Here is a 20,051-nt window from a genome sequence, read left to right as displayed (position 1 = left end):
CATCTTCTCCTTTCTCCTCTCACATAATCTTCTCCTATCTTCCCTCATCTCCTCTCATCTAATCTTCTCCTATCTCCTCTCATCTTCTCCTTTCTCCTCTCACATAATCTTCTCCTATCTTCCCTCATCTTCTCTCACATAATCTTCTCCTATCTCCTCTCATCTTCTCCTCTCCTCTCTCCTCAGGTTTGGCTCACCGCCATGCGTCACAAAGTAAAAACGGCGACCTTCTTCTGGCCGGGCTCAGACGTAGCAGTAAATGGCACCTTCCCAACTTTCTACCAAACCTATGACAGGTAAGCACGACGACATTTGATTTAATTTGATTTAATTTAATGTAATTACCCTCCACAGTGGTGCACTGACGTGACTATAAATCACTGTGTTTGTGTTCAGGGACATTGCATTCACGGACAGACTGACGAAGCTCTTTGAATGGCTGAGTCTGCCTCAGTCGGAGAGGTATATTTATGTTTTATTTATCACTACAAATCGATCACACTGTGAGACAATATGAAAAGTTCACTGATGACTTGCTTTGTGATTTCAGACCAGACTTCTACACTTTATACCTGGAGGAACCGGACTCGTCGGGACATCGGTACGGGCCAGGAAGTGATGAGGTTAGTCATTCACAAGGGGATTATAACCTGCAACCATGAGCTGATTCTGCACAGATATGAGAGAGAATTGTCTCACTTTTAACTGACTTTTAGGGATGGCACGATTTTTGCCACTTTTTTGTGTTCAATACTGACATCACAGTAAGTATGTGATGATATTAGTCTGATACAGTTATTTTGGAACATTTATGGGCTATGAATCTGTTAACAACACATTTGTGCCGAGTCATTTCAAAGATTTAATCCATATGGGTAATAAAAAAAAGTCTGAATAGTGAGGAAAAAAAAGTCAGAATTCAGTGAAAAAAAAACAGAATCCTGAGGTTAATCTCAGATGTCAGACTGTTTTCCAATTTGGCCCTAATCCTCTTCCATACCTTTCTATGAAGCTGTTAACAACACATTTGTGCCGAGTCATTTCAAAGACATAATTCCATCTGGGCAATAAAAAAGTCCGAATTCTAATAAAAAAAAAGTTACAATCCTCTCCTCTCCCTCAGACTAATCTCAGGATTGAGGCTGTTTTCCAAATTGTTTTTTACATTTGGCCCTAATCCTCTTCTGTACTTTTCTATGAAGCTGTTACAGACACATTATGTTTTTCCACTTTATTCCAAAATACAAAATACCAAACTCAATTTGAAAAGTGCAATAATATGAGTAATGCTGATTAGAGCCATTAGAGTTCATAATAATCAGATCAGATGTAATAGGATCAGATTGAAGCACTCTTTTCTTCCTAATACTTAATGTTACTTAATTTTATTATGCAGTTTTTGTTGACATTGCATATTGAACTGATTCAATGACACATAAACATAAGCTTCTCTTATATCTTCAGGTTATATCCGCCTTGGAAAACGTGGACTGGATTATGGGGATGCTGATGGACGGACTGACGATGAAAAGTCTGCACCACTGCGTCAACTTGATGATCGTATCCGACCACGGTGAGATAAACCATACGTCTTTTTTTTATTTAATGAAAAGTCATAGACAGAGAGATGTCTTTGGATTAGCATCCTTCTGGAGCTTATGTACCACTGAGCCAGACTTTAGCACTCCACTGTCATATTCAAATGTTTGACTTGGTTGAGTCACTGCACCTGCTGCAGGCACAAACCATGCCAGGAACCAATCTCTCTGTTCTCGTTGGTGTGTTAGGAGGACTTTCTTTTTTTGTGAGGAACATCTGGAGACCACATGCTAAAGCTTGTAATTTGCGATAATAAAAATGCAGTGAATGGGAGGGGCCCCATTTGTCCTCATCAAAGACTTCATTTCCAGGAGGAGATATGACTGATCCGTGCTGGAATATTGTAATGCTCTGTATGTGAGAGACCTCATCACACCTGTGTTGTTTTAGGATGTATTTCAGCATTTTATTGTTGGTTTTTGAAGCTCTTAATGGTTTGGCACCATCTGACCTCTCTGAACTCCTTCATCACACCCCAGGCCTGACCTCTGAGGTCTAATAACAAGTTGTTTTTAGATAAAACCCCAAAACTATGGAACAATTTACCCAATTAAATTAAATCTGCCTCCATTATTGAACATTTTAAATCACTTTTTTTCACTTCAGGATGAGAATAGTCAACAAGGACTCTTTCTATCTTGATTTTTTGTGGTCCACCCTGGTTGTTTTTAAACGTGCTCTGATGTTTGGTCTGCCGCCAGTCATCTTCAGCATGAAAGCAGGATTCATCAGGCGTCATGTCACACCCCAAACGACAAACAACATATGTTATCCAAAAATAAAGCTGCAAATGATGCCTTACATCTGCGGTGAACGGCACACGGCGCATAAGTGCTTACATGTTTACATTTCTGAGAGGACAGACCTCCCTCAGTGTGCGACCAAAATAGAGTTTTACATACAAATGTGAATAAATGATGTAAAGGACAGATTTGAACACGTGTTTGTTGTAACAGGCATGGAGGAGGCGTCCTGTGACAGAGCAGCGTTCGTGTCGACGTACCAGAAGGACACTGAGGCCTTCAATGTCATCCAGGGCCCGGCGGCTCGTATCAGACCCTCTCGCCTCCCAGAGGAATACTTTTCCTGTGAGTTAACAGTTGATAAACCTCAACTTCCCCTTTCTCCTCTGGCAGCACAGCAGCATCACTCAGTGTCACGTTGTTTATCGTGACTGTGGCTAACCTTGTCCTCTGTCCCCCTCCCTCCCTCCTTTCCTCCTTCCTTCCCTCAGTCGACTATGAAGGCCTGGTGAAGAATCTGTCGGTATGCAAAGTATTTCCAATGTCATTCTTGTATTGATAAGAAGAATAGAAAAATCATCTGCTTGCTTAGCTTCTCGTTAAACAAACGCCGCCCCCCGCGCAGCATGTTGATTCTCCTTCTCTGTGTCTGGTCTGAAGTGCAGGGCCCCGGACCAGACCATGAGGCCGTACCTTAAAGAAAACCTGCCGAAAAGGTTTCACTTTGCCAACAACAAACGCATAGAGAGAGGACATCTTTACATGAAGGAGGGCTGGCAGGCAGCGCTGTGAGTGAAACACCACTTTCTACTGCTTTATTACAGCGGGGAGATTTAACACTGTGTTATTGTATAATATCAGTTTCACCAAATGAATTCCTGAGTGTGACCTTCATGAAGGACTAAGACCCACACACAATGGGGGACCGGGCCTGTGGAACGTCCTCCCAGACCATGTTAGGGCTCCACAGACTGTTAAAAGGACTGAAAACTTCCCTTTTTAAGAAACGTTTTAACTCCATTGTGCTTTTATTGTCTATTACTTGCTTTTATTGTTTCCAAGCATACATTTTTTGTTTCCCCAGAACATTCTGGGAAAGTTACCTTTTGTTTGAGGCAACGTTTCCTGAAGGTTTTCCCCCATAGGTTCTCCTAACGTTCCTGTAGCGTTACTTGTCACAACCTTCATACAACCCAGTTTACAATCCAGTTTCTGGTTCTCTCAACGTTTAGAGGCTCCTATCTAACCCTCCTGGAACGTTCTCTAAACGTTAGTTTTTGGTTTGGTTGGAACTAACCTTAGGAGAACCTTTCTTTGAACGTTGTCATTAGGGTTTGATCTTACTGCTGGTTTTTATTGTTACTGTGCGCACTTTGAGATCGTTTTGTCATGTAAAGTGCCTTATAAATGAAATCTATTATCATTATTATTCCTGAAAATACTAAAATCTCATTCTTCAAACGCAAGAAGAGTAGACCTTCTAAAGGATATTTCATACTGTAAACCTGTTATAAGTAAATGCTGGCCTATATTTGAATTGTAGAGGTAATAATTACACATTGGGCTTATCTCAGCTCTTAAAAAAGTCCTGTATCAGTACATTAAGTGGACATTTTACAGTGATACTGCTGTATATTGTCTGTATGTGTTAGTGGTGGGTCAAAATATAGATTTGGTGATGTATGATGTGATTCCCGCCCCGAGTATGTGTCAAAATGAGTTTGGCCCCTAAAATACCCCCAAAACAAACGCTCAATTCTTCACATTTTGACTGTACTTTCTCAGTTTGCTCACATGTCGTGTTTATAAACAAGAGCTGTTTGGTCAGGAGACAACGTAACTTCTTCTGCTACCACCCAGAAGTTAGTGAGACGCTACTCGCAGTGGAAAATAGCTTTTGGGTCTCAGGAAGAACTTAATCTATCAACTTCAGAGATGCAGTAAACACCAGTGGTAGTTAGTTACCCTCTAATGTGACTCTGTTTATACAGAAATGACGTGGCTGACCCTCAAATTGAGGTTATGAACTGATAATCATTATCTTGATCCATTCTTATGTGTGTATTAGTGATTTCCCTCATTATTTATAAGTGCTGTGATGTATCAGCGCCTGTTGTGCTCGAAAAGTCTCTACTATCCATTGAATTAGAGCTCTAAACTGTCTTTTTTTTTCTGTCTTCTCAGTAACCTAAAGGACATCAAATACTGCAAGGGCGGTTTCCACGGCTCAGATAATGTCTTCACCAACATGCAGGTCGGTGCGAGGAAGGATAGGTGTTCCCGATTAAATGTCTTTCACCATATCCTGTTTGCAGATGTTTGAAGATTAATAACTAATTGAGGGGCTGAACAAAACCCATCTAGGAGTTTCCCACAGCTCAGATAAAGCCTTAAATCACATTAGGAAGGAAGGTTATTGTATTGTAATGGAGACTAACTCAATTTTAAGCTCAACTCACTGTATGTGACGTAAAGTATCTATGCAATACATGACGGGCGCTTATCTCGCTGCTGAGACATAAACATGAATTCTTCCTGTCGCTGACAGTAGAAGAATATAAGCTCTTTATCTGAAATCATTTTCTGTACTTGTGCCAAAGTAAAATCAGATGTTTATCCAGAATCCATTTAGCTCCACACATCCAGCCACTTCCTGTACTTTCACCATTTGACTCCAGATAAAATAATAATAGGGTTGTGGGTTTGCAAATGATGTATAACGTATTATAAAGTGATTTATTTACTGCTAATAACGTCAATAGTTACAGCTTATAAACTTCCTATAAAGACATATTCCATCCTTTCTGGATATTTATAGCTTCTCTGCATAAAAAATAATCATATAGATATTTATTTTTTTTGAAAAAAGCTTATAAAGTATTTGTTTAAAACTGTAAAGTGTTATTGTTAATTATTTCCAATCCAACTTTCTTTATAAAGCACTTAAAAAAACAACAACAGCTGAAACAAAGCTGTACATCAGATAAAATATAAAAATATAAGATCTAAGAACAAACAACAAAACACACAATAAAATATAGTAGGAAGTATGAAAACACAAATAAATAAAGTCATAAAAAAGATAGCCAAATAGTAAAAATGGTTAAAAATGCGTTTTAAATTAAATCAAATAACAAATTAAATTCACCCTTTTATACCCAAATTTGAGCCAATTTAAGTCAGAAATTAATCAAGCTTAACATTCAACCACCAAAACTAATTGTTCTGCTCAGGAAATGCTAGTAAGTCACTGTAATTCCAATCTTATTGAAGAAATAATAATGTGCTTTACTATTTGAAAAGTCATGAATAACAATAATAATTATATTTTAATCATTAAAACTATCATTTTGGTTAAAGAGCTTATACATCCTAGTGTATTAACCATTACAGAAACATAAAATATGATTTTTAATAATTACCAATGCTGTTAATTTAGTGTCAAAATAAGTCTTGTTTGTTGTTTATAGATTTTTCGTTTGCTGCACATCAGACCACGAGAAACACAAATATTGTGTTAGTTGTTCTGGAAGAGTAAATACTTCTTGTTGTCTAAAAGTTGTACTTTGCACCCACACATTTGGAAAAGTGTCTCTCTCTGCCACGTCCATGTTAATCCCCACAGTAAATCTGTGTGTGTGCGGATGTGGTTCCCTGGAGTCCGTCTGTGTGCTATAATTATAACACACAAACCTGCTGGCATCTCCAAAAACAAACGCCAAAAGTTAGTCTGAGGAAGAAGAAGAAGGGGGGAAAAAGGAAATGCTTGAAATAGATCTGCAAATATTTACTCACCTTTGTGTCATGAGCAGCTCACCAAACAATTTCTCTCCTGAACTCACAAGATGTCAGGTCATTTTAAATATTTACACAAAGTCAAACCATCCTGTCGAGTGTCAGACTTTGTCATTGAGTAATCTGGATTCATGTCACCGTGTTAATCTGTATTTCATGTTCACAGGCAATCTTCGTTGGCTACGGTCCAGGGTTTAAAAACAACGTCATCGTTCCACCGTTTGAAAACATCGAACTGTATAACCTCATGTGTGGTAAGTGGTTGTGTTGGGATTGGGATTGGAAAAAAATAAATGAAATTTACAAAAAGCCTACATAATAGTCACCTCCTTCAAAGAAAATAAAAGCCCTGCACTGCTTCTCACTGTGTTTCTGTCCAATTATAACACGTTTTATGAGTAAAACTTACAGTAGGACTGTTAAGCACTGTGTATATAATGTTTATAATATTATAGTAATATAATATTATGATGTCTCTTTCTGTCTTCAGATCTACTCAGGATCCGTCCCGCTCCAAACAACGGCACTTACGGCAGCCTGAACCACCTCCTGGAGCATCCGGTCCACTCACCGGTTCACCCCGCGCCGCTCTCTCTTCACACTCCCTGTGAAGCCACAGATCCTGAGCCCAAGGAGGACCTGCAGTGTTCATGTGCATCACAAACTAAAGCTATGGTATGTTATTTGGTTTTCTGCATGAATTTGTGATTTAAAACAAGCGATCTGTTCTTTATCTAAGTCACAGATGTTGATAAAACGATTGTGATTGGGCTAATAGGAGATAAACGATTAGAATATGAATTGAAACATTAAATATTTAAATCGGTTGTGTGCCGGTGTGCTGCGATACTGAACTGCACGATACAAATCCTTGTAAACCCTTGCACTAAAGCATAATTACAGAAGAGTATAAAGGCCACATATAAGTAAATAAAATAAAATAAAACGGCATGAACGAGATTAGGGTCAGAATTCTGAGATTATAGTCAGACAATTCTGAGATTAAAGTCAGAAAAGTCTGAGAAAAAAAGTGAGAATTCAGAGATTACAGTCAGAAAAGTCTGAGAAAAAAGTCAGAATTCAGAGATTACAGTCAGAAAAGTCTGAGAAAAAAGTCAGAATTCAGAGATTACAGTCAGACAATTCTGAGGAAAAAAGTCAGAATTCAGAGATTACAGTCAGAAAAATCTGAGAAAAAATTCAGAATTCTGAGATTACAGTCAGAAAAGTCTTGAGTTACATTCAGAAAATTCTGAGATTAAAGTTGGAATTCAGAGATTACCGTTAGAATTCTGAGAAAAGGGCAGAATCTGACTTTAAATTACAGGTTTGTCTCACGAGAACAGAGTTTTTAGTCATGTGATTATTTAAAAAAAACATTTTCACACTCTGAAATATCATAAAGGTGAGCAAAATCTTGGGGATCATGAAAAGTTAGTGGATAAAACTCAAAGCCCTCCAAAGTCCAGAGAGTTAATCTGTGAAAGTGCAGAGACTGACTGACTGACTGTATGGCATGTAGAATGGAACAAGCAGACCTCAGAATCCACCATGAGCTGCTTCAAAGACACACAGAGTGGAGCTGTGGGAACCCTCACAATCCCCTGGCTCTGACATTATTGAAGAATCTGTGGGTCGAATCATTTCATGTAAAAATAGCCCACAAATATCCCCCAAACGTGAAGTCGTCTGAAACCATCAAAGATACTGACCCAGTTGTTTCCTTTTCAGGAGACGGACATGAACAGACACCTCATGACAACAAATGCCAGTGAGCGTCATCTCTATCTTTCTTTGAATTTCTTATTTTTAATGGAACTGTGAAATCACACGGGCTGCGTTCTGTACATCCAGGCGCCAAAGTCTCCTTGCGTCGCCTCCACCATCCGTTTGGGTCGCCGCAGGTCGTGCAGCCTGACGTCAGCTTCTGCCTCCTGCACCACTCCGACTACCTCAACGGCTACAGCAGAGACCGCCTCATGCCCCTGTGGGTGTCGTACACCCTGCAGCCCCTGGTGAGTCGACCCACACTGTGTCTACACACTCTACACTTGTCTTTTTTATCTCTAAACATAGCCTCTTGGGCTCTGACTTTGTCCCAGCTCTTGTGTCTTCTGTGGTCAGGGTTTGGCAGCGGACGGAAGGAGGTTGTTTAGCTGTAAGCAGCTGTGACTTCTCCTCGGTACTCATAGCGGCTCTAAAGTGCTCGTCTCGTCTCATCACGCGGTTGAATTTTAGTGTAAATTATGACCTCAGGCTGATTGATACGTTCCCAGGAGAGTTAACACTGACAGAGCGGGTGAGGATGACGTGCACAAGCTTCGTCTTGCTCATTTTTATTCTGTGTCTGGTAGAATAAATAAAACATTTTATCACCTAGTTCAATTTCATCTCATATCAAAGGTGCAAAATCAATGAATTAATGAAAAGTGGCTTGAAATTTGCATCTTTTCTGTAAGATCATCTTTTTAGTCGCAACTAAACTCCAGTTGCAGAGACGTTCTCCTGCCTGTAGTCGAGCACAAAATAATAAAGTGATTTCTCAATATTTTTCAACATGTTTTCCTAAAAAGAGCTGTATAATTTAAGTTGTAATTATAGGGTAAATACTGTAGAACTCTCTTTTCATTTTTTTATTCATCTTTTCTGTCTTTCTGCCTTCATGGGAAAAAACATTCGCTACAGTTTGACTTGCTTTGAGAAACTGAAATCCTCAGGGTTTAAATAAGTAAGTAAATAAGTAGTTATTTCGCTCAGCAAATAAGTTCAGATAATGCCTTGAATTGTGTCATGAAAGTGAGTTTTCCAGAATTAGTTTTACCCGTAATCTCTTCTTAATCTGTTAATTATTTGCTCAAATATTTGTTTTTGATGATAAAATGTCAGAAAAAAAGTGAGGCTTAAATTTAGCAAACTGAAATGTCTCTTTGTCCACATAACAAAGTTAGTGTACTGTCATGGAGTAAAAAGATCATATATATTCATATTTGAGAAGCAGAAATCAAAGCTTTTTTTTCATTCAAAAAACATCAAAAATAGTGATTGTAATAATACTTAATATCAAGTTATAATGGAGTTATTTCTGTATGTTTTTGTGAAGTAATAGACTAATTCTGCATTATAATTAAATTTTTTTGAAGTATGTATCATTCCTTGTCAACACAGACACTTTTATTTTGAAATTCTGTGAAATATCTGTCATCACAGGTCATTTGATTTAGAAACCCCTGCTCTGGACCATCTGAAAGCCACATTTGTAAAAGGAAACACAGAATTTTAATAAACGTATACAATGAACACACACATATACGCTACAGTTCAAAGGTTTTGGGTCACCAATACAATTTTTCCAAGTTTTCCATTAAAACTCACACTTTTATTCATCAAAAGAGTTGCAAAATGAATAGAAAATATAGTCAAGACATTGACAAGAGCAGAAATAATGATTTCAGAACCAGCAAAACTGTTTTCAGCAGGGTTTTCAAGGGTTTTCTAATCATCCAATAGCCTTCTAACACGATTAGCAAACACAATGTACCATTAGAACACTGGAAATGTGCCTCTATACAGCTATGTACATATTCCATTAAAAACCAGACGTTTTCAGCTAGAATAGTCGTTTACCACATTAACAATGTAAAGAGTGTATTTCTGATTTTCCTTCAAAAATAAGGACATTTCTAAGTGAGCCCGAACCTTTGAACGGTAGTGTATATATGACTCATTTAGCAGAAGTTGCTCATTTGAGTCAATAGTCCCTTGGCACACAACAGACAACTGCAGCCAAGTGCAGTAATGGAGCTAATGTTAACTGTTGTTGGAAGTCAGAGATGCTTTTATTTTGTTTACCAAAGCTGTGGAAACACAAAAACACACTACAAAGTCCCCGTTGACCCACATGCACATACAGGCGAAGTGATGTAACACAAAACCCAGAGAGCTGACCTGACTCTGTCCCTCTCCACACTGTCCACCGCTGACCCGTCCTCTTGTCTCAGGCCAGAGTCCCAGCGCGGAGCCCGGAGACGGAGGCGTGCGTTCGTGCCGATGTTCGAGTCCCACCGTCCGCCAGCCAGATGTGTGTGCGCTACAGAGACAACGCTGATCTGTCCTATGGCCTGCTGCATCCCCCCAGTGAGTGTGTGTGTAATGCTGTGTGTGTACGTGTGTGTGGTGGACGCGATGTGGGAGTCGCCGGCGCTCTTGAATTTCTAAGTTGCCGTGTTTTCACGGCCACATTCTCATGTAAAGAGGCGACAAAGGACGCTGTCGGTGTCTGAAACCCCTGTCCACTCCTGATAAAAAACACTCTACATTCACTGTTTAGAATGAAATGCTGCTTTTAACTTTTTAAGGCAGCTCGGCAAAAGGAAGTGACAGACAGAGGAGAGGAGGAGTAAAAAGCTCCAGTGCAGCTGGAAGAAAGTGGAACTCCACCATGTCGGGCACCTGTGGAGTTAAATGCTAAAATAGCTAAAATGTTCAAATATGCATCTATTTTTGAGGATTTTCCACTTTATTTTCCATTATAACCTGAAGGTTTTGGACTGTTGGTTGACAAAATGAGATATTTAAAAACATAAGCTGGCAATCTATGATGGTTCTTAACATTTTAGGAATAAAAAAATCAGAAATTTAATCCAACAAATTAACCCTCCTGGACTTGGGGTCACTCACTCACTCACTCATCTTCTACCACTTTATCCTCCACATGAGGGTTTCAGGGGGTCGCTGATGCCAATCTGAGCTGACACAAGGCACACGTATAGAGACGAGCAATCATTCACTCTCACACCTACATCAATCAAGAGTGTCCAATTCTCCTAATCCACAAATCTGCATGTTTTGGGACTGTGGGAGGAAACCCTGAAAGACCCTGAAAACAAAGGTTTTCTGTCAGTGAGGTTTTGTCACAGATCCTTGACAGTGAAAGTGACATAGAGGAGAAATATGAGGCGGAGTCTGATTATGAGACATTGTCCTGTTGTGAGAATGATGTTGACCTTTTCTGTTGTCTCTCTGGACTTCAACAACAGGTCCCTAAGTCTAGACTTAGACATCAATGATGTCATATTCCCACCTCTCTCTCTCTCTCTTGAGCAAAAATTGTTTGACACATTTTTGCCAATAACTGTCAGTGAAAAAGATCTAAAGTCAGCCTAAAAAGACGCCAGATATCACAAGATCACGTCCTGCTAATGTCATCAAAATGACATTTCCAGGAGAACGCACCACATTACACTGTCCTAAACAAAAACAATGAGCATCTGAGCTTTTCATAACACCAGCCACTGAAAAAATTGTCTTTCCTGGACTCAAATCTGTGCTCACTATGACCTTAGTCTGACTATGACCTTAGTCTGCTGTATATATAATATATATGTATATATATAGAAATAATATAAAGTCATTAAAACAACACTAAAAACATCGATCTTTTCCTATTTTAAGTCAATCATTGAAGATTTTCAGAAGTAAAAAAAAAAAGATCTTTATTTTATATTTTTATGTAGAATTTGCATAGAATTGACCTCTTTCACTCTCTCGTCTCTCTTCAGACCTGAGTGTAAATGGACCCGGGTCGGACTCTCTGATCACGAGCAACATGGCGCCGATGTTCCCTGCGTTTAAAGGTGAGTCCGTGTCCTGGTTTTCTGTAGCTGCTCCCAAAGCTGGAGGAAATAGAATGGTCAATCATGGTGAGGAGTGAGTTAAAAATGTTAATCCCAGTGTTGTCAGAAGGATTTACCAAGTGAATGAAAGAGCTTTTGAGCTGAACAATTTTAATTAACCGGTGAACGGAGGAGAGACCTCAACTTTTCCAGAGGTTTTCACTGTTTATTTCTCAATATAAGACTTTTCAAAGCCACGTTTTCTTTCTGGGTATATTTTAGCCCAATTGGTTGCTAAATATACATAACAGGAGTTCAAAGATCTAAGCATTGTGATTATACAGTATGGGACAACTGTACTTTCATTTGGTTTGCTCTGTAAAGTACAATTAAAGGTTTAGTCAGAGTTTTTCAGAGTTAATTCTACTGCCATCCTCCTTATGTTGAGTAACACTCGATTGGAACTGAGTAATTCCTTTCTCGTGGAATTACTCGTTTCCTTGTACATGCCGCGAGGATTGCGAGATTACATCTGTAGCTGCACACCCTCTCTCTCTCTCACCTGTGTCATACGTGTGTGTGTTTTTCCGCTTTTCGAGTGATTAAGTTTCCACCGGCACAGCTCTGCTCACATTTCCTTTCAGTGCCACACATGGAAACTCTCATGTCCATGAGGCAGATTGGAAGTTAAACGTCCTCCAGCTGTGTCGGCTTCAATGAACCAGCCAATGCTGCCCCCTGGTGGCCTTTTCTCTATTTATACACTGTGCATGACCCCATGTGTTGTACACAGACATTATCGTGTTTGTTGTGGGGCAGTACAACATTTATGTATCTTTACTCTGTTATTCTACTACATTTCCTCTCACTATCTTTGTTACTCGTTACTGCCAAAGAAAATCAGTAGAAGAAGAAGAGTTGGTAGTGGTCTGTATTTATATGGAGCTTTTCAAGTCTTGATGGTTTTCACTTATTCACACAGCGTTCATACATGGGGTTAAGTGTCTTTGCTCAAGGACACATATAGACTAGCAGAGCCAAGAATTTAACCCACAACCTTACAGTTGAAAGACAACTCGCCCTACCACTAAGCCACCTTGGCTCAATCTTAAGTAATATTATAAAAAGTGACCTTTTTGACTGTTTTTTAATGTGTTTTCTTTCAAACCACAGACGTTTGGAGCCACTTCCACAACGTGCTGCTTCCGCAGTATTCACAGCACCTGAACGGTGTCAACGTCATGAGCGGGCCCGTGTTCGACGAGAACTTTGACGGAATCGCCGACGCTTTCAAAACAGTCATAGGGTAAGAAGCTAGTCGGTGTGAGGAGCGTCTACGAGCTTCAGTGTGTCATGTGATCATTTCAAGGCTGAAAAAAAAAATCCCTGTACATCAGCAATGATGTGAAACACTGAGTCTGCACCACATGCATCGTCAGTTTAATCGTTTCTTTCTTCCTCATTCTGATGCTTTGAGTGAGGGAGGAGACGTTTTAACCCTTAGTGCTCACGCGGCACAGGTTCAGCCATGGTCATTTGATGCGGGAATGAGACACAACTCCTTATATGGACATCCTGTGGTTGTGTGCTTATAGGTCACATATTCAGGCTTTAAAAAATGCTTCTTATGTGATATGAAGTAGCAAAAATTGTGCAGAAGTAACAAAATTAGACTGAAAAATTGACTGGAAAAAAAGGATATAAGACAATCTATGAGTGCGTTTACATGCACACTAAAAAAAACGATTACTGGCAATAATCGGGTAACTGGAATAAACCGGTTAAGGCAGGGCTTCTCAGTTTTGATACCTGAGGGACAATTTAGGAACCCAACATTGGACTGAGGGCTGCCAAAGGAAAAAAAAAGGGGAAAAAAACAGAAAGAAATCCCATTTGTAATAATTTTAATGACCAGATTGCAGTTCTGCAGTTTACACTTATTGGTCTGTATCCACTAATGTCCAATAAACATTTAACAATCTTAGTAGCTCCTGGATTAAAACTCTCTAACTCTAATTCATTGCGGGCCGCCAGAAATGTTTCTGTGGGCCGCCGTTGGCCCACGGGCCGCACTTTGAGAACCAATGCTTTAAGGTGTATACATGTCTCTAAGAAATCAGATTATTGACAGAAACCTAGGTGTGTTAAACAGGTTTTTCAAAAACCGATAACGGCGATAAACTGATAATGACATCGGTTTATTCCGTTTACATGAGCACTCGAATAACCAGATAACTACAAAAACCTGATAATAATCAGTTTTATAGCCTTTGTTTATACTGTACGTTTTAACATAGTAATGGGAAAAAAGCAGGTGAAATGCTCTGCGTTCTAAAGGTTAAATGGATCCGTTTGAGCGGCTGTGACCTTTAAATTGTGGTCACCTGCATGAACTTCATTTCATGACTCTTTATCTCGAAGAAATTGAGCAGTTTTCGTGTCTCTCCTCCGTCCAGGAACGAGGCTCCCATCCCGACACATTTCTTCCTGATTCTGAGCAGCTGCGGGAACTGGAGCGCCGACCCCGCCCACTGCCCGCTACGATCCAAGTCCTTCGTCCTGCCCCACAGACCTGACCACACGGAGAGCTGTGCTGTGAGTAACACCGAGACTGTTGTCGGTCCACCTCTGCGGAAACCTGCTGACAAATACCTCATCTATGAATAGATTGTCTTTAATGTCTCCTACTCTTTTTCTCGTCTCTGTGTCTTTGTCTCTTCGTCAGAATGGGACGGACTTGACGTGGGTGGAGGACTGGTTACACTTGCACGCGGCTCGCGTCCGAGACATCGAGCTGCTGACCGGACTGAGCTTCTATCACGGCCGGATATCAGTGGAGGAGACTCTACAACGCAAGACTTTTCTGCATATAGGTTAACGTTAGAGAGACGTTTATATATATATATATGTATATGTATATATATATATAAACAAGTTTTAATATCAAAGGGAAACCACATTGGTCTGCACAACCGGTCTCTGTCCACGTGGACACACGTTTGACCTCCCCTCAGTGAGATTAACACGTGTCTCACTTATGAAAGACCACATTAATCCCGACTGCCATCCAATTTTTTTTTTTTTACTTTTTCCTCTGCTTTGAACCAAAGACGCCGTCACGTCTGCTGTCTGTCTCAGATTTGGACTGAATCAAAAAAAACAATTTCTTCATTTAGTGAAGTGTTTACTTCACAGATGCTTTGATTGGCCCGACCGGTTTATGGAGAGGAAACACGGTGACGACATGGAAAACCGTGTGTGTGTGTGTGTGTGTGTGTGTGTGTGTGTGTGTGTGTGTGTGTGTGTGTGTGGTGTGTGTGTGTGTGTGTGTGTGTGTGTGTGTGTGTGTGTGTGTGTGTGTGTGTGTGTGTGTGTGTGTGTGTGTGTGTGTGTGTGTGTGTCTGCTGTTTGTTGGAGGGGAATCCTGGACGCACATCTGGAGACGTGGAAAAACACCAGAGATGTTATTGTGTTTCCATGGTTGTTACTGTGTCCTCGCTAAACTGCACCAGAGGTTGTGTTTCGTGATGTAAATGTTTTGTACGGTCATAGACGTTTATGAAGTAATGATTTTGTGTGAGTGTGTGTTCTTGTATGTGTGGCTTTGTGTGGAGCAAAAATTGTATAAACCATACAGAGTGAGGACATTATGGTTGTTCCTCACTTCTTTAAAGGGCTTTTTTTGGAGGGCTTTAAAACCTGGTTTTAGGGTTAGGCTTTTATTTGTGGCCCCACTATGAATGAGCTGCAAATGTGTGTGTGTTCTCTTATTTGTGGCTTTGTGAGGAGCAAAAATTGTAAGTTTAAAAAGATTTTTGGGCTTAGGTTAAGGGGCTAGGGAATGCATTAGGGTCCCCACTTGAATGACGCACAAACAAAGTCTATGTGTACTTGTATGGGTATCTTTGTGAGGACCAAAACACCTTCCCAAAAGGACATTTTAACTGTCTTTAGCTGTCTTTTTAAGGATTGGGTTTAGTTTAGGGTTCAGCATTTAGATGTGATTGTTAAGGTTAGGGTAAGGATCGGAATGCATTATGTCCTCACTACGAATCATGCACAAACGTGTGTGAGAGTGTGTGTGTGTGTCTGCACTTTATTTATGGACAGATTACATCACACATTCATCTTTGGGCACAGAGGTGTTATATGTCCCACCTACACAAATACACCCTTTAAAAAGCATTTCTTCTTGGTTATTGTGCACCTTGTTGTGTTATCTTTTCCTAGTTTTGACCGAGAGGTCGTTTTTTTTGCATCGTTTTAAGGTCCATTTGTTTGAATTCTGCATCTAATGCAGTGGTTGTGTGGAGCGTTTTGTTTTGTTTTCTCTTTCAGTCTCATGGTGAAGGTGAACTCGTGTGTTCTAGTTGCAGAAGAAGGACTGAGAGGATGTGTGTGCCCACTAAGCATGTACAGTAATCTGTCTATGATGATGTGTGCAAATGTGTTTTTGTTTGTCCATTGTAGTTGAAATTGTAATGTGTGCGTCATGAAAAGTGCAGAAAGAAACAGCCATTTTCCATTGTGTTTTCTGTATTGTCAGAAAAACACAATTTCGTAATAAAAAACAAACAAACCCTTGGCTTCTATCCTCTCGTGCACAGCTCTTCTTCACACAGGATTTCATGTTCTGTATCTTTCAGAGCGTATTCTCACAAACCACCAACTGCAGATTGCAGCAGTGTGTGAACACAACACAAAAGGAAACTACAGACTCTCTCTCTTCAGTCTATACAATCTGCCACTTCCTCAGTCTGACCAAAGTAGTGCACTGAGACTGAAGGTAAGATCTTGCAGTTTTATGCTCTGTGACCTAATTCTCATCTCTTACACATGTGAGCTCGCGTTTTCCCTGCGATGCTGTTGCCGTTTCGTTCTCACGTTGTCCCTTGGAAAGTTGTCCGTTTGAGATGAAGTAACGAAGCGAGGCGTTGAGTAAAGCGAAAGTTGTGTAACGACTTATTATTCATCGTCAAGTTGAGGGAAAAACCCCATGTTGCTGGGGTTTTTTAGGATTGAATTCATTAAATGAGAGGAAATTTCAACTTATTCTTATGCAGTTTTACATTACACGAAGTGTATTTGACATACTGCATTCAAATGTCACATGACGTGAGGCTCGGAACTTTCGTTTTGTTCGGCAGGTGCAGACGTGTTCATCTGAGCAGTGCAGTGGAATATAGACACTTCATATTTCTGCTGAGCTTAAAATGATGTTGTACACTTACTATATATATAAAAAAAATGATTTTTATGCTGCTAAAATAACAGGATATTTTACTACATTTGTCTATATATACATCACTACTGTTCAAAAGTTTGGGGTCACTTAGAAATGTGCTTATTTTTGAAGGAAAAGCACTTTCTTTGATGAATCTAACATTAAACGTGCATTATGTAATAAATCTAATATGTCACAGAGACTCCGGAATAATGTTCATATAACAAACTGAACTCACCAACAACAACAGTACAGACAAAATATTTGTATTAAAAAATATATTTTGCAGACTGCAAATCATGTTTTGGCATGTGGCGCCACCTACCGCCGTCTACCAATCATTGCAGTCAGTAGAGTCTCAGCTGCCGAGCAACCACGGGTTGCCAGTTACGTCAGAAAACGAAACCTAAAAGACCTCGGTGTTTTGAATTTGCATGTAGTAACCGTTTTTGGCCACATTCTTACATATGGCAGCTTTAAATGAATCAGAAATACACTCTATACATTGTTAATGTGGTAAAAGACTATTCTAGCTGCAAACTTCTGGTTTTTAATGGAATATGTACATTATATGTGTGTAGAGGCCCATTTCCAGTGTTCTAATGGTACATTGTGTTTGCTAATCGCGTTAGAAGACTATATACTATTTTCTATTCATTTTGCAACTCTTTTGATGAATAAAAGTGTGAGTTTTAATGGAAAACACAAAAAAGTTGTATAAGTGACCCCAAACTTTTGAACGGTAGTGTATATATAGTATATAAACATTGCTTTTTATGTCTATATTTCTGCTTCCTGTGACCTCACCGTTTTTTCTTATAATGAAGAACCCACAGTTTCTGTTTCAGAGGTCGTGTGGCGTGTATGTGTGAGAAAGAGAGAGTCAGTGTTTAGAATGTTCAGCTTGTGGTGATGAGTTTTGCACACGGTCTTCCAAGCAGCTCCCGTCTCGGTCATGACTCTGTTTGGTCGTCGTCCCACATGCCGTTCAGACGACGCCGTCGTCGTCGGTGTGCGATCAGTCAGGTTTCCTTTACCGACACTGCTGTGGTGGGGTTCACATGAGTTCCCCACCCTCTGTTCTCGGATGTGAGCTCACAGTCGCCCAGTTAACCACAGACGGTCTGAATCATGATGATGCTCCTTTTGCATAGTAAAGGTGAGAGTGAAATGACTCAACTGGCCTAAACTTAAACCTGTGATCCAACTGGTATCACACATGAATGAATGCCCTCTCGACACCACACCGCTGGTTGCATTCTTCACATCTTGCCTCACTGATATTTTACAACTTGAGCGAGAATCCCTCTGAGGCGCGGGGGCACACGTCAGCGCTGGACAGATAACAGCTGAGCACTCGTGTGTAATTACAGTCGACACTGATTGTTTTAGCTGTGCTGCAGCTGCCAGCTCTGGACAGCAACAATGACAGGGTTCTTATCTCCTGACACAGGCTGGCATTTGGCCATTCAGCAGGTCATATGTCATCCGTCTACTCCCCGTATTCAATTAGTCTGCAAGTGAAAGAGGGGAATTTAAAATGTGCGCCCTGTTCATGAAATGAGACCCCACATAAAAGATCATTGTTAGAGGTGAAAGAGTCGTTTTTAGAGCAAGTGTTTGATTCCTTAATGTGTGAGTGAATGGGTATGAATGGGTGACTGGCACAAACTGTAGTATAAAGCAGCTTTGAATGGTCATCAAGACTAGAAAAGTGCTATATAAATACAGAGCATTTACCTTTTATACTGTATGAAGCAGCTGTAGGGACTGTAATGGTTATTTCAACTGCCCATCACCCTATACCTGCCGAACACACAATACCAGGTCGTATGTTGTGTATTGTGTTTAGCCTGAACTGGCACCTTTCTGCAGCATCCGCAGGGAGTCGGCTCCCTCGATGCCTACAGTGGACAAAGAGGTGTGAAAACACCGCCTGGAAAGGCAGACGATTTGTCTATTGGAGGAATCCAAAATGGGAGTTTCTCAGGTATAAATGTGGAGGGCTCACTTTGCTCTGGGTCTTTTTCCAGCTAGGATCTCACCTGTGAGGATTGACCTTTTCCTTGCAACGAAAATAGAAAAAACCTTGTCTGCCGGCAGAAGTTTCTCTATTTCACCAGCAGCAGAGAATTTCGACAACAGGACCTAAAAAAAGGGACAAAATGGCCCGAAGAAAAACAAACTAAACTAACTAAAGCTTTAATTGTGATGTTTTTTTTGTTCATTTTTTTAACATTTTGTCCACAGTTTGCTTCTTCGTGTTCCCATCAATCTCCAAAAAATGGGGAAAAAGCTCCTTAAAATGTCAAACTATTCCTTTGAAAATAAATATCCTCAGTGTATTAGTATTTATATTTTATGAAACAAACATAATCTCTTTAAGAAATCAACTAGAAACTCTGTTCTTCTTAAGGACAAGGATGCACGCCAGTCATCAATAATGCAAGGATTGGCCTTTGGTTTGTCGTGCAGTCGTGTAATCAGTGAAGCGTCAGTCGCTGCTCTTCTGAGGAGAGAAGAGTTTGTTTTCTTTTAAAAGAAGAAGCTGAACAATGGGGAATTTAAAGAGAAACAAAAAGTGTGACAGGGTGACAGTGACAGTGACGGGGAGGGGAGAAGATGAGGACATAATGTGTGAAGAAACCTGTGCTGAAAGGTTTCGGTCTCTGTTTTTTCAAATGTCATCAGAACCCTGGGAGTAAAGCGTGTCTCACAGATTTGGTGTTTCTGTGGAGCTGCTGTGGCACGCTGGTGTTTCACCATCCGAGCGGAAACACAGCAGCACAGCAGTCATTCAGCGTATCTGCTCAGCAGGTGGACATCCTGTGTCTGACGTTGGTGGAGACTCCCAGACTGCATCATAATAAGGAAACGTCGTCGGCTGTAACCTTTTCTGTCTTATCATACTCCTCTCTGGTTCCAGTGAAAGGGGAGGGGCTAAAGAGGAGGAGAAAAGGGGAGGAGCCAGGAACAAAAAAATAAGACAGAGGAGCAGAGAGGAGGACAGACACAAAGAAGACCAGCAGTGACATAGATGCTCACAGATTTTTACTTTTATTTTTTTTAAACTCAAAG

At 40.2% G+C, this 20,051-nt stretch overlaps 1 protein-coding gene across 1 annotated transcript in view; it reads left to right on the top strand.

The window, feature by feature from the left end:
* Positions 1–14,792, top strand: part of enpp1 (ectonucleotide pyrophosphatase/phosphodiesterase 1) — a gene marked incomplete at its 5' end in the record, with an annotated part of 29,075 nt that extends 14,283 nt beyond the window's left edge. Inside the window, 17 exons of the mRNA XM_083898595.1 lie at positions 187–296; positions 397–462; positions 551–623; positions 1,465–1,573; positions 2,556–2,687; positions 2,834–2,865; positions 3,003–3,130; positions 4,527–4,596; positions 6,304–6,391; positions 6,628–6,812; positions 7,869–7,908; positions 7,992–8,152; positions 10,136–10,271; positions 11,696–11,770; positions 12,923–13,055; positions 14,206–14,344; positions 14,475–14,792. Of these exons, the coding sequence (XP_083754721.1) occupies positions 187–296; positions 397–462; positions 551–623; positions 1,465–1,573; positions 2,556–2,687; positions 2,834–2,865; positions 3,003–3,130; positions 4,527–4,596; positions 6,304–6,391; positions 6,628–6,812; positions 7,869–7,908; positions 7,992–8,152; positions 10,136–10,271; positions 11,696–11,770; positions 12,923–13,055; positions 14,206–14,344; positions 14,475–14,627 (1,830 nt within the window). The 3' untranslated portion in view covers positions 14,628–14,792. The remainder of the gene's footprint in view (positions 1–186; positions 297–396; positions 463–550; positions 624–1,464; positions 1,574–2,555; positions 2,688–2,833; positions 2,866–3,002; positions 3,131–4,526; positions 4,597–6,303; positions 6,392–6,627; positions 6,813–7,868; positions 7,909–7,991; positions 8,153–10,135; positions 10,272–11,695; positions 11,771–12,922; positions 13,056–14,205; positions 14,345–14,474) is intronic.
* Positions 14,793–20,051: the final 5,259 nt, after the last annotated feature.

This window comes from Microchirus variegatus (genome assembly GCF_963457635.1).
Source record: "Microchirus variegatus genome assembly, chromosome: 12".
Lineage (NCBI taxonomy): Eukaryota > Metazoa > Chordata > Actinopteri > Pleuronectiformes > Soleidae > Microchirus > Microchirus variegatus.
Note: the sequence above shows the minus strand (reverse complement) of the source record. Positions and strands in the feature narration are given on the sequence as shown.